Here is a 15743-nt window from a genome sequence, read left to right on the forward strand (position 1 = left end):
GTAGCACAGTCACTGTTGGGGCCCTCTGTAGCACAGTCACTGTGTTGGGACCCTCTGCAGCACAGTCACTGTGTTGAGCCCCTCTGCAGCACAGTCACTGTGTTGGGGCCCTCTGCAGCACAGTCACTGTGTTTGGGGCCCTCTGCAGCACAGTCACTGTGGTTGGGGCCCTCTGCAGCACAGTCACTGTGGTTGGGGCCCTCTGCAGCACAGTCACTGTGTTGAGGCCCTCTGCAGCACAGTCACTGTGATTGGGCCTTTGGTTTCTACTCTCTGCAGAAGAAAGAGTGCCCCCTGCTGGCCCACCAACACCTCATCCAGCAGCAAGCTATTTCCCTAAGTCTTCCATCTAAGTGCTAGGCCAAGTTCAACCCAACTATGGCTGTGGCTGCTAGCCCTGCCAAAGGCCCGGGCTGGCAGGGTTGCTGGAGTAAATGGGTGCGTGCGTGCGTGCATGTATAAATGTGTGTGCGTGTATAAATCTGTGTGTGTGTGCGTGTGTGTATAAATGTGTGTGTGTGCGTGCGTATAAATGTGTGTGTGTGTGCGTGCGTGCGTGCGTGCATGTATAAATGTGTGTGTGTGCGTGCGTATAAATGTGTGTGTGTGTGTGCGTGCGTGCATGTATAAATGTGTGTGTGTGTGTGCGTGCTTGCGTGTATAAATGTGTGTGTGTGTGTGTGCGTGCGTGCATGTATAAATGTGTGTGTGTGCATGCGTGCGTGCATATATAAATGTGTGTGTGTGCGTGCGTGCGTGTATAAATGTGTGTGTGTGTGCGTGCATGCGTATATAAATGTGTGTGCGCGCGTGCGTGTATAAATGTGTGTGTGTGTGTGTGCCTGCGTGCATGTATAAATGTGTGTGTGTGTGCGTGTGTGCATGTATAAATGTGTGTGTGTGTGTGTATGTGCGTGCGTGTGTGTATAAATGTGTGTGTGTGTGTGTGCATGCGTGTATAAATGTGTGTGTGCGCGTGCGTGCGTGCGTGTATAAAGTGTGTGTGCGTGCGTGTGTGCATGTATAAATGTGTGTGTGTGTGTGCGTGCGTGCGTGTATAAATGTGTGTGCGTGTATAAATCTGTGTGTGTGTGCGTGTGTGTATAAATGTGTGTGTATGTGTGTGTGCGTGCGTGCATGCGTGTATAAATGTGTGTGTGTGTGTGCGTGCGTGCGTGTATAAATGTGTGTGTGTGTGTGCGTGCGTGCGTGTATAAATGTGTGTGCGTGTATAAATGTGTGTGTGTGCGTGTGTGTATAAATGTGTGTGTGTGCATGCGTGCGTAAATGTGTGTGTGTGCGTATGTGTGTGTGTGAGTGCATGCGTAAATGTGTGTGTAAATCTGTGTGTAAATGTATGTGTGTGTGCGTAAATCTGTGCGTAAATCTGTGTGGAAATGTATGTGTGTGTGTGTGCTTGTGTAAATGTGTGTGTGTGCTGTTTTCTCTCAGATCAAGCCCTGCCCCCGAGCGTGGATGCTTTCCCCCCCTCCGCCTCGGGACCGCTGGAGTTCGGGGGGGTGACGTACCGCGTGCTGAGCCGGCCGCTGGACTGGACGGGGGCGGTGCACGTGTGCGACTCGCTGAACGCCACGCTGGCCTCCGTGCAGGACCCTTTCCAGCAGGCCTACCTCACCCTGCTCTTAAGCACCCTGCGGTGGCCAGCCTGGATCGGTCTCTACGGCAACGGGGTGAGAGGCGGCGGCAGCCATGTTCTGAGCGCTGCCTGGGGAATGTTCCGGTTAGAGCATTATCTCATACACAAAGGGCAGGCTGGCTAATAATCATGAAATGTTTTCAGTTGAATGTGTGAATCTTTTTGCGTACGTATGGTAGCTGTCTCTTTCAGAAGTACAGTCATCTCTCTTCTGTTCTTATCTCCTTCCCTCTAGGGAGTCATTTTTCAAATAGCTTTTTGGACAGCTGTGCCTAATGTGCCAACAAAGCAGGGAGTTATTCAAATAGACCAAAAAATGTATTATTATCATGATTCCCATGATAAAAATATATATTTGTGAAGTCAGCTGGTGGCAGGATTTGCTGTTTGCTAAGAAGTAGCTGTTTGCCCCGTCTCTACCTCTGTTCTCTCATTCACAGCAATTTAAATGTGTCCGTAATCTCAGAAATGTTATCGTAGTGATCTGCAAGGTGTAGTGCACTTGCAGGTTTTGTAAGATAAATGAGTTCCGTCTTTAAAAAAGTTCCCTCTGATAGTTTATTTCTCAGGTACGATGTCACTCTTAGATATGCAGAGGGTGTCACTCATTTCGTTTTCTACATTGTAGTTTAGGAGCAGAACCATTATGACTGTAATTACCCATTGGCTAATCGATTATTCATGTGGTGAAACTGTGCTGAAATTCACTGCATGGGCTACAGCGACACCTGCTGGTCAATGAGCAGAAAGCATGCCAGGAACAAAATGGAAAAACTGTGGTACTGTACTGTTATGTTGTACGACAGCCCTACAATTTTTTAAGCTGTATGAGTCAGAGGACTGCTTTGCCCAGTCTTGCAAGACAGAAGCCTCTGTGATCATAAACAGATTTTGACAGTGTTAGATTATCCATGCATGTAAGTCTATGAGAGAATACTGTGAGAACCGAAAATTAATTGTGTGGCAAGGGCACCACGTCTATTTAAAAATGAAAGAAAATCTGTTGATATCAGGGCTTTTGTCTTTGGCTGGACATGTGACTGTGCGTATATGTGTGTCCTCATGTGTATACATGCACATGGCTGAGTATACAGAATAGGGAGGGAGGGAGCCGAACGTTGACCCTTGACCTTTGACCTGCCTGTGTTTTGCTCAGGCCCGCAGTTACTCCTGGCAGGGGGCAGGGCCAGTGACCTACAGCAACTGGTTCAATGGGAAGCCAAGCCACACAATGGGGTGTGGTCACATGGTACATACCGGCCAATGGGGCGTGAGGCCCTGCGAGGATAAATTGGACTTTTCAGTCTGTCAGCTGAACACAGGTACTGTTCATGCTTCTTTGTGTGTATGTATGTGTGTGTGTATGCGTGTGCATGCGTGTCGGTGTGTGTGTGTGCATTTATGTATGTTTGTGTTTATGTATGTACATGTATGTGACAATTTAAGGGGAAAACCTGAATAAATGAGTGAAGAAACATAACAAATGCAGACGCTTCCATACAGGTGTACTGCATAATATAATTAAGCAATTACAATCCTATCATGCTCTGTGGCATGTATAAGAATGTTGAGCAGGCCCAGTTGACCTCAATTTTGGATCAAGATGGCAGGAGAAAAAGATCTTTGAAAGATGGTTCATTATTGGGGCACGGATATCAGGAGCTTCAGTCACAAACACTGCTCAACTGGCTTGTGTTTCAGTAGGAACAATCATGCTTAAAGTGATCTATGGGAAAGACATCAGTAAATAGGGTTGGAAATTGTGGTCGAAAGTGCACGTGCAATGACCATGATGCTTGTGCCTTAGTGTGATATGTAAGAAGAAACAGAAGAGCAACTCTTCCTCAAGTGTTTGAGAATGTCAGTGCAGGAAGTGATCAGACTGTGCCAGCAAGAACAGTCCGTCGACAACTACATAGAGAGGGATATTATACTGTGTGTGTGTGTGTGTGAGAGAGAGACAGTGTGTGTGTATGTGTGCAGTTATGTGTGTGTGTGTGTGTGTGTGTGTGTGTGTGTGTGTGTATATGTGTGTGTGTAAGTATGTGTATGTGATTATGTGCAGTTATGTGTGTGTGCGTGCTCTTGTGTGTGTCTGTGTCTGTGTGTCTGCGTGTATGTGTGTGTTTGTGTGTGTGTGCACAGTTATGTGTGTGTGTGTTTATGTATGTGTGTGTGTATGTTTGTGTGTGTGTGAATGTGTGCAGTTATGTGTGTATGTGTGTGTGTGTGCAATTATGTGTGTGTGTGTGTGTATGTGTGTGTGTGTTTGTGTGTGAGACTGTGTGTGTCTGTGTGTATGTGTGTGTGTTTGTGTGTGAGAGTATCTGTGTGTGTGTGTGTGTAGGTGTGTGTGTGTGTGTGAGAGAGAGTGTGTGTGTGTGTGTGTAGGTGTGTGTGTGTGTGTGTGAGAGAGTGTGTGTGTGTGGTGTGTGTGTGTGTGAGAGAGTGTGTGTGTGTGTGTGTGTGTGAGAGTGTGTGTGTAGGTGTGTGTGTGTGTGTGTGAGAGTATCTGTGTGTGTATGTGTGTATGTGTGCAGTTATGTGTGTATGTGTGTGTGTTTGTGTGTGTGAGTGTGTGTATGTGTGTGTGTGTAGGTGTGTGTGTGTGTGTGTGTGTGTGTGTGTGTAGGTGTGTATCTGTGTGTAGGTGTGTGTGTGTGTGTGTGTGTAGGTGTGTATCTGTGTGTAGGTGTGTGTGTGTGTGTGTGTGTGAGAGAGAGTGTGTGTGTGCAATTACATGCATGCTCGTTAGAGCTGTAAGAGCCTCTCTGTCTCAGGGCCAGGCAGTGATCATCCCTGGCGTTTCTCTGGGTTCTGTCCCCGGCCGCTGGGCGGGTGGAGCTGGGTTCCCTTCCGCAACTTCTGCTACTCCTTCCACCTGGAGCGGCTGCAACAGCACCGGGAGGCCAACAAGACCTGCGCCAGTGGTGAGAACAGAGATACAGCACATACTGTACAGATACAGCACAGAGATACAGCACACACTGTACAGATACAGCACAGAGATACAGCACATACTGCACAGATACAGCACAGAGATACAGCACATACTGCACAGAGATACAGCACATACAGCACAGAGATACAGCACATACTGCACAGAGATACAGAACATACTGTACAGATACAGCACAGAGATACAGCACATACTGCACAGAGGTACAGCACAGAGATACAGCACATACTGCACAGAAGATACAGCACAGAGATACAGACATACTGCAGAGAGATACAGCACATACAGCACAGAGATACAGACATACTGCACAGAGATACGGACATACAGCACCGAGATACAGCACATACTGCACAGAGATACAGCACATACAGCACAGAGATACAGCACATACAGCACAGAGATACAGAACATACTGCACAGAGATACAGACATACTGCACAGAGATACAGCACATACTGCACAGAGATACAGCACAGAGATACTGAACATACTGCACAGAGATACAGACATACAGCACCAGAGATACAGACATACTGCACAGAGATACAGAACATACTGCACAGAGATACAGACATACAGCACAGAGATACAGACATACAGCACAGAGATACAGAACATACTGCACAGAGATACAGCACATACAGCAGAGAGATACAGAACATACTGCACAGAGATACAGACATGCTGCACAGAGATACAGCACATACTGCACAGAGATACAGCACATACAGCACAGAGATACAGAACATACTGCACAGAGATATGGCACACAGATACAGCACAGAGATACAGAACATACTGCACCGAGATATGGCACACAGATACAGCACAGAGATACTGCTCACAGATACAGCACAGAGATACAGCATATACAGCACAGAGATACGGCATAGAAATACAGCACAGAGATACTACACATACTGCACAGAGATACAGCACATACAGCACAGTGATACTGCACACAGATGCAGCACAGAGATACTGCACATACAACACAGAGATACTTCACACAGATACTGCACACACATGCTGCACAGATACAGCACAGATACTGCACAGAGATACTACACATACAGCACAGAGATACTGCACACCGCATCCACTTGTATCATTGCAATTTTCATGTGTGTCTTTGCTCCCTCTCTCGCTCCCTCTCTTTCCCTCCCTCTCTCTCTCTCTCAGTGGGTGCGGAGCTGCTGTCCATCCTGGATGAGACAGAGAACACGTTTGTGTGGGAGCACTTGCGGGGATATGAAGATCAGGCCCAGGGGGTCTGGCTGGGTCTGTCCGTCAACAGCAGGGGTAAGAATCCCCGAAAAGTAGCCATGCACACTGTGAGCCAGGCCTGGTATCCCCCATTCCTCAAGGGCCTAATCCGTTCCCCCCCAATTAGCCTGACTCACTTAGCTGTATATACCAGCACCAGTTCACCTATAGTTGAGACCAAAACTCAAGGGGACTAAAGAACTCTTCAGCTGGCCTTCATGAGCTTGTGAGTAAATGGCACTAAAATATCAGATCATGTCATAATAGGGCTAATTAAACTCTAATTAATGGCTAATTAAACTCTAATTAAGAACAGAAGTGGGCATCAGCCCTTCAGAAATGATCTGTGAGTTTCCGTGGCGCCCAAACCGTTCAGAGTTCAGCGGTGACGTGTCTGTCCCTTCTGTGGCCTGCAGGGGGCAGCCTGGCTTGGCCGGACACCTGGGGGAAGAAGGAGGTGGGGTTCACCAACTGGGAGGTGCAGGACACCAATCTGAGCATGCTGTCGGCCAACACCTGCTTCTGGGTCCAGAGCAGCAGCGGGCTGTGGATGCCTGGGCCCTGCACCAACCGCACGCAGGCCGTGGTCTGCAAGACCCTGCAAAGTGAGCAGGACGCACAAACCACACACACATACCGCACACCAACCGCACGCTAACTCATACAGACACACACCAACCGCACACTAACTCATACAGACACACACCAACCGCACACTAACTCATACAGACACACACAAACCACACACATACCGCACACCAACCACACGCTAACTCATACAGACACACACCAACCGCACACCAACCGCACACTAACTCATACAGACACACACCAACTGCACGCAGGCCGTGGTCTGCAAAACCCTGCAGAGTGAGCAGCACGCACAAACCACACATACCGCACACCAACCGCACACTAACTCATACAGACACACACAAACTGCACACCAACCGCACACCAGCCGCACCGACTCACACAATTACACACCAACACATACAAACCACTCACCAACTCACAATTACACACCAACACATACAAACCACTCACCGACTCAGACAATTACAAACCAACACATACAAACCACTCACCGACTCAGACAATTACAAACCAACACATACAAACCACTCACCGACTCACACAATTACACACCAACACATACAAACCACTCACCGACTCACAATTACACACCAACACATACAAACCACTCACCGACTCACACAATTACATACCAACACATACAAACCACTCACCGACTCACACAATTACACACCAACACATACAAACCACTCATCGACTCACACAATTACACACCAACACATACAAACCACTCACCGACTCACACAATTACATACCAACACATACAAACCACTCACCGACTCACACAATTACAACCAACACATACAAACCACTCACCGACTCACACAATTACATACCAACACATACAAACCACTCACGACTCACACAATTACACACCAACACATACAAACCACTCATCGACTCACACAATTACACACCAACACATACAAACCACTCACCGACTCACACAATTACATACCAACACATACAAACCACTCACCGACTCACACAATTACACACCAACACATACAAACCACTCACCGACTCACACAATTACATACCAACACATACAAACCACTCACCGACTCACACAATTACACACCAACACATACAAACCACTCACCGACTCACACAATTACACACCAACACATACAAACCACTCACCGACTCACACAATTACAAACCAACACATACAAACCACTCACCGACTCACACAATTACACACCAACACATACAAACCACTCACGACTCACACAATTACACACCAACACATACAAACCACTCACCAACTCTCACAATTACGCACAAACACATACAAACCACACCACAAACTTCAATACACCACGAACTTCAAAAAATCAGTACACCCTAGCACATACAATCCACATGCACTTCACATGATTATCTGTCACAGGAACAGCCACACAGGGGACAGAGGGAGTAGGGAGACCTGAGGGAACAGCCACACAGGGGACATAGGGAGTAGACAGACCTAAGGGAACAGCCACACAGGGGACAGAGGGAGTAGGAAAACCTGAGGGAACAGCCACACAGGGGACAGAGGGAGTAGGCAGGCCTGAGGGAACAGCCACACAGGGGACAGAGGGAGTAGAACTGAGGAACAGCACCAGGGCAGAGAGTAGGAGGCCTGAGGGAACAGCCACACAGGGGACAGAAGGAGTAGGCAGACCTGAGGGAACAGCCACACAGGAGGAAGACAAACATTCTGTGGGTACTGGGTACAGACTGAAATTTAAACTCAACTTAAATCCCAATTATGTATTTAACAGATTTTATTTGCTCTGTGCAGGTGTGGAGTCTTCTGTGACGGTAGTGTCAAATTCGGAGGGGTTCCCGGCTCTGGTTCCGGTGCTGGTGGGGATTCTGGTTCTGGTTCTGGTTCTGCTCCTGGCAGTGGTGGCGTTCCTGTACCGTCGCGGCCGGGGGCAGTCCCGGGGCGCCTTCGAGGGGGCGCGCTACAGCCGATCCAAGGCCTCACCCGAGGGGCAGCTGGAGAAGAACATCCTGGTGTCAGACATGGAGCTGAACGAGCAGGCCGAGTAGCCCTGGGACGGACGGACAGGGCGCAGGGGCAGGGGCCGGACAGACGGACGCACGGAGACGCCCAGTCATCGCTTGCCTCTCCACTGGAGAGGCGGAGACAGCCCTGCGGAGCAATGTGGGTGGAGCCGGATTACAGACCCCGCCCCTCAGCCCACTCAGCAACGTGACCCTAGCCACACGTCCCTTTCCCTACATGCACCCAGTCGGATCCATTTTAGACGCGCCCCTTTCCCTACATGCACCCAGTCGGATCCATTTTAGACGCACCCCTTTCCCTACATGCACCCAATCGGATCCATTTTAGACACGCCCCTTTTCCTACATGCACCCAGTCGGATCCATTTTAGACGTGCCCCTTTTCCTACATGCACCCAGTCGGATCCATTTTAGACGCGCCCCTTTTCCTACATGCACCCAACCGGATTCTGTTGTCTTGGTCAGCCCACAGGCCCACCCATATGAACGATGCCATATGGTGGTCATTACCCCCCCCCCCCCGAACAGTGCTGAAGTCGGCAGTGTACTGAAGCATGTCTGTTACTCTGCTTTGCTACTCAAACGCGCATACCTGAAGGAACACCTTCTTTCTGAAGCTGCTGTAATGCTCTTGCTGTCTCACATGAATTGTGCCCTGCTGCATTAAATGCTGAGTCACTGCTGTTCCAGGTGATGAGCTGCCATGTTTTGTGGGCTATGACAGCTTCCCTCTGTACTTAAGAACATTAGAATATAATGATGAGAGGAGGACATTCAGACAGTCGATGCTCATCATTTACCTACAGTGTAGACTCTAGAGAGCATCCAGCACCATGTCAAACCTGGATCTGAATACCTGTTATACACATACCAGCCCTCTATTATGACACATCCAAGTATATCTGCAGTGAAGCTGAAGTTTTTGAGCAGTGCAGCTATTGTGAATGAATTATTGTTGGGAAATGTAAATTCTGGGTGGGGCAGCCCTGGTCTCTGCTACTCCTTCTCCGTTTGTGAAAGGGGGGGCCTGCGTTTTGGGTATTGCTTGAGTAGAGCTGCTGACTGACCTTCAGATTTCAAACAGGTAGGAGAGTGCTGGAGAAACAGGTCACAGTGAGATATGTGATTCATAATCGGTGTGACTCCACAGTGAGAGATGTGATTAAGAATCGGTGTGACTCCACAGTGAGAGATGTGATTAATAATCGGTGTCACTCTGGTGAGAGATGTGATTAATAATCCGTGTGACTCCACAGTGAGGGATGTGGTTAAGAATCGGTGTCACTCTGTGGTAGAGATGTGATTAAGAATCGGTGTCACGCTGCATGTAGTCGCCCTATCTGCAGCCATGGTAACAGCGCTCCAGTCGCCATGTTTGCTCATCCCGTAAGCGGCCCTGCCATTTGAAAAAGCAGGCTTCTTATGTTAAACAGCTGCGACTTGAAGCTGCAGTGATTAGTTATTACTCAGAATTACAGGCAAGTGCTACTACACAGTACATTATACATAACAAAAAACAAAAAATCACTGAATCACTAAAATTTCTTAAATTAAAAACTGGCCTTAGAGTGGGTTGTGTGATCAGACCTGCACTTACTGTATGTTGCTTCAGATAAAAGCATCTGCCAAATAAATGTAATGCAAATGTAATGTAATCAGATAAATTGAAAATGGTAATTGTCATGAGTTATACATGAACATTCACCAATCACTGGTGGTTATTGAGCCAGGAAAGAGCATGAATTCTGTACCTGACTCTCACGCCGTCTGCCATTGGTCAGTCAGTCACTTGCTCCTGCAATGAGAAATACTCTCACGTTGTCTGCCATTGGTCAATCAGTCACTAGCTCCCAAGCGGCCAAAACCAGACTTCGTTTTTGAAGCTCATTTCCTGGTCTTGTTGTTCCTGGTTGCTCACTAGCGCCACTACGGTTGGCTCCAGTATAGGTGTTTTCATATCCGGTTTCCATGTAAGTCTGTGCGAAGTCAGAAAATGCAGGCATCCCATTTCGTAGTGATTTCATTATGGCATGTGCTATTTACAGCTGCAGTAGACGACCGTAAAATAATCCTCCTCTTAAGTTTTTAGGTAGGCGAGTCATTTTTACTATTTCCTTTAGCCTACTTAACCAAATAATTAGTTGGCAGAAAGCGTAATCAGCTTGCTATATTTGGTAGTCCAGTAGCCTATGCTAAAACTTTGCAACTTCGGCTACCAAGCTATTTGACTAGCTAGCTAACCCTAACCGGCAAATATTCAATCTGTCAAACGTGTTTGACGGCTTGTCAGTCGTGTACATTCCGTAAATGTCTACCTGGGCCATGCTTCACGCATGTGGCAAAGCTACTATAATCCCGATTTTGGGATAAACATTGCAAAATTTTCAGTTTCACGAAGCGAATGAAGAGTCTTAAGGTTTATTTGCTGAATAGCATACAACACACGATGAAATCACACACACACAATTTAACGAAATTAACCATCTTTGTAAGACTGGCACTTAGAAAGGAACATGTTTTTAACATTTAAGAGACCGACAAGAGCATTTAAGACAGTGGTTCTCAGAATCGGTCCTGGGGGCTCCTTGCGTATATTGGCTTTTCTCCATTGGTTTTGATGATTTACAAGAAGAAAAAAAAAGCCTAATAATAATTAGAAATTCAATGTACATTATTTTTGTCTTCATGCACCAGGTGGAAAACTTGCTGTACAAAGTGCGTTGTCATATTTACACGCCTGCAGATCAGTTATTAAAATACTTGGTAGATTTGTTAATCATCGCTGACAGTGTTCATTTTTATTCGGTAGAAAGTGACTTGCGAACGATCGGTCAGCTAGCGTCACCCAGCAAGTGAACACCACAGATGGCGATGGAGTAGCTAGTAGCAGTTACTGGCTCATTAACTGACTGTGGTGAAAACCTACGACAATAATTTGCTCGGTTAACAGCAGGTCTACCAGACAGTTGTATGAAAATTAGCCTAGTCAAATCACCAGTAGCCTACACGTCTCTGATTGAGTGACCATTAGTGTAGTCGATGTTCTTCCCCTGTGGTTCATATTGCTAATCCGTGAGCTAACCATGGATAGCCTACCTAGCTCACTGGCAAGCTGATATGCTAGCTAAGCATATTCGTTTTGCTGAGAAACATAAATTGAAGATAACTGAACATAATTGTATTATTAATGTCATACATATAACGTGATTACATGACACAGTACAGTCACGGATGGAAATTAAACTCCGTAAACATTTGATAATATATTTTAAAACATAACGGCAGACAGTCAGCTAGCCTCAAGTTCGTTCTGCAATCGTTCGTTCAGGTTGATGGGCTTTTCCGCACCGGACTGTCAATCACATTAATCACAAGACCGCTTATGGTTTTGGCTCCAAATCGACAACATAGCCACGCCCACGCCCGCTTCAAAACCTGTTTTAGAGACCCACGGAGAGGCAATGGGTGACGTCGCAGTAGCTTTGTCCATATTTTTTACAGTCTCTGCTAGCTCCTCCAGTGAGAAATACTCTCACACCGTCTGCCATTGGTCAGTCAGTCAGTCGCTCCTCCAGTGAGAAATACCCACACACTGTCTGCCATTGGTCAGTCAGTCACTTGCTCCTACAATGAGAAATACCCACACACTGTCTGCCATTGGTCAGTCAGTCAGTCGCTCCTCCAGTGAGAAATACCCACACACTGTCTGCCATTGGTCAGTCAGTCACTTGCTCCTACAATGAGAAATACTCACACACTGTCTGCCATTGGTCAGTCAGTCAGTCGCTCCTACAATGAGAAATACTCACACGCTGTCTGCCATTGGTCAGTCAGTCACTCACTCCTACAATGAGAAATACTCACACGCTGTCTGCCATTGGTCAGTCAGTCACTCACTCCTACAATGAGAAATACTCACACGCTGTCTGCCATTGGTCAGTCAGTCACTCACTCCTACAATGAGAAATACTCACACGCTGTCTGCCATTGGACAGTCAGTCACTCACTCCTACAATGGGAAATACATCAGCCTGCAATATCTGTCTGGGCAGGGTAGAGGGGTGGTGGGGTTGTTAATTTACCAAGTTTCTGATTTTTAAGAAATTTTATCCCAAAGCTTCACCTCCTTTATTTCTTTTTATCTGTTTCTTTCTTGTTTGATTGTGGAGAGTCCTTAACTTTGAGTGGAATAGGTTAATGTCCTGAAAGAAGAGTTTCTGTTTCTACTCGTTTAGGAGACCTCGTCCACTGAATGTGCTGTTCCTTAGGATGTGGTCTCATTTTTCCATCAGTCCCCATGCCATGGCAGACTCACGCAGTTCCCTTGCTGTGATATCTGTTGAGTTGATTGACTGGTTCAGAAGCCAGACATTTTATCTGAATTAAGCATAGGCTTCTGTGCAGACAACATGGCCTGTTAGTCATGCACTGTGTGTGAGAAACGAGTGGTGGAGGGACGTAGCAAAAGGAGGGGAGAGTTAAAGGAGAGCAGGGAGGGAGGACGTCCTAAAAATGCAAACAGAAAGTACGATGGGAAGAGAGGAGTACGCAGAAGAACAATACAGGACTGGATTGGTTTCAGCACTGCCCCCTGGTGTACAAGCTGTGTAGTGATCCTGAGCGTAGCCAGCTGTGGAGAAGAGCATTCGTGAGTCGGTTCTGAGCCAAGATTTGCGGTTTTCTCAGTCTGGGCCGATGAAGAAGGTTTGATGTTAATTTTACATCCCTGTTGCAGGAGTTTGAAATAAGCACCTGTTATTTTTGTTTTTTAATGAAATGAATAAAGTATATGTTTGCTCTGTAAAGCAGTGGCACCGCTATGATCATTGAATGTATATGTGGTTTTGTGATGTTATGCAATCAATTTCTTTTTTTGAGTCAGTCTCATGCAGGCTGTACATACACATATGCTTATACATGTGCATGTACATATGCTTGGGCGTATCTGTTGTTGATCATGTGACAATTTTTCAACTGGGTTCAACTCTATCGTCCTCAAATCCGTGTCTGCATCAGATGAAGTTTATGCTAGTGTGTTATCTGACACCTTGCTCTGTTCAAGCCTGTGCCTGTTCGGGATCCACTCCTGTGCCGAACACTCATGGATATGAGAACATGACTCTATACTCCATATAATATACTTCAGATAGTCAAACTTTAACACCTTGAGATCTGAAGTTACAAAGTAACTTCATTTTTTAATTGGACCAGAACTTGTACCATACTTGCATTTTTTGGTGTCCAAGTGCATGCGCATTACATTCTTGGTAAAAAAAAGGGCTAAAAATGGGTTAATCTTGGAGGTTCCACCGTTTTCATCTGAAGAGCTATTTTTTGAAGAAAAGGTTTCTTAAGGGTTCCTTGCAAGAAAAAAGATACGGTCTACCAAGAACCTGGTTTTTTCAAAGAACGTTTTTTGGAGTAAAAAGTTCGAAGATTCTTTGGAGGTTTAAAGAAGCCATAGAAAGCAAATGGGGTTCTCTTTTCATCCTCATAAATATAATTTTTGGTTGAGTTTGTTTTAAATAGCATTATAACACCATTCAGTCATCTGAGCACAATTCTAAAACGGGTGTTTGGATGTGATCTTCACTATCAAAGCCTCAAACATTTTACCCATGGTTTAAACTGTATTTATTTTTGTTTGCTCATGTGTCCATGATCCCCATAATTCAATTTATAAAAAATAGACTTGTCTTCTGCCATCATTGATATAATAAATAATTTACCACCATTTATTCCTATGCAATATGTTACTTCTGTGGAAGAGTCTATGGGAGAGTGACAATAGCAGAGACTGTTGGCTCTTCTGTCCATGACAGCTGAGGGTACAGTGCATAGATTTATTTTCTGTGATCCCTGGACTACAGAACCACTGCCCTTAGTGATGCTAGGGCTCTGAACCTGACAGAAGCACTGTGACCACTGCCCACAGTGATGCTAGGGCTCTGAACCAGACAGAAGCACTGTGACCATTGCCCACAGTGATGCTAGGGCTCTGAACCAGACAGAAGCACTGTAACCACTGCCCACAGTGATGCTAGGGCTCTGAACCAGACAGAAGCACTGTGACCACTGCCCACAGTGATGCTAGGGCTCTGAACCAGACAGAAGCACTGTGACCACTGCCCACAGTGATGCTAGGGCTCTGAACCAGACAGAAGCACTGTGACCACTGCCCTTAGTGATGCTAGGGCTCTGAACCAGACAGAAGCACTGTGACCATTGCCCTTAGTGATGCTAGGGCTCTGAACCAGACAGAAGCACTGTGACCATTGCCCACAGTGATGCTAGGGCTCTGAACCATACAGAAGCACTGAGACCATTGCCCTTAGTGATGCTAGGGCTCTGAACCAGACAGAAGCACTGTGACCACTGCCCACAGTGATGCTAGGGCTCTGAACCAGACAGAAGCACTGTGACCACTGCCCTCAGTGATGCTAGGGCTCTGAACCAGACAGAAGCACTGTGACCACTGCCCTTAGTGATGCTAGGGCTCTGAACCAGACAGAAGCACTGTAACCACTGCCCTTAATGATGCTAGGGCTCTGAACCAGACAGAAGCACTGTGACCACTTCCCTTATTGATGCTAGGGCTCTGAACCAGACAGAAGCACTGTAACCACTGCCCTCAGTGATGATAGGGCTCTGAACCAGACAGAAGCACTGTAACCACTGCCCTTAGTGATGCTAGGGCTCTGAACCAGACAGAAGCACTGTGACCACTGCCCTTAGTGATGCTAGGGCTCTGAACCAGACAGAAGCACTGTGACCACTGCCCTTAGTGATGCTAGGGCTCTGAACCTGACAGAAGCACTGTGACCACTGCCCTTAGTGATGCTAGGGCTCTGAACCAGACAGAAGCACTGTAACCACTGCCCTCAGTGATGCTAGGGCTTTGAACCGCTTATAAGCACTCTATTACACACTTGTTTGGAACACTGTAACTTAAGCCTGTGGACCAAAAAGGAAATTCTAAAAAAGGCAATGTCGTCAGTTCTACCAGGAAATTACAAAGATTATAACATACAAAGAAGATGCCTAGTCCATGGAAATAAACAAAGCTAACTGAATAAAGGACAGCACTCTTCTTGGGAGATAATCAAGGGAAAGCGAGAGACTGACGTGTTCCGGAGACGAGCCCCTTCATCATAGGAGCTATATATAGGCACAATTATATTGGTACAATTTCTTTTTCAACCCCCTTCAAGTCTTCTCCGTATCGCACAACATGCACACCAA

At 46.5% G+C, this 15743-nt stretch overlaps 1 protein-coding gene across 1 annotated transcript in view; it reads left to right on the plus strand.

Annotated features, from left to right (window-relative positions):
* Window positions 1-13306, plus strand: part of LOC135243220 (C-type mannose receptor 2-like) — a 79416-nt gene extending 66110 nt beyond the window's left edge. Inside the window, exons 24-29 of the mRNA XM_064314874.1 lie at window positions 1453-1691; window positions 2814-2979; window positions 4438-4587; window positions 5802-5921; window positions 6302-6490; window positions 8272-13306. Of these exons, the coding sequence (XP_064170944.1) occupies window positions 1453-1691; window positions 2814-2979; window positions 4438-4587; window positions 5802-5921; window positions 6302-6490; window positions 8272-8525 (1118 nt within the window). The 3' untranslated portion in view covers window positions 8526-13306. The remainder of the gene's footprint in view (window positions 1-1452; window positions 1692-2813; window positions 2980-4437; window positions 4588-5801; window positions 5922-6301; window positions 6491-8271) is intronic.
* Window positions 13307-15743: the final 2437 nt, after the last annotated feature.

This window comes from Anguilla rostrata, chromosome 17, assembly GCF_018555375.3.
Source record: "Anguilla rostrata isolate EN2019 chromosome 17, ASM1855537v3, whole genome shotgun sequence".
Taxonomy (NCBI): domain Eukaryota; kingdom Metazoa; phylum Chordata; class Actinopteri; order Anguilliformes; family Anguillidae; genus Anguilla; species Anguilla rostrata.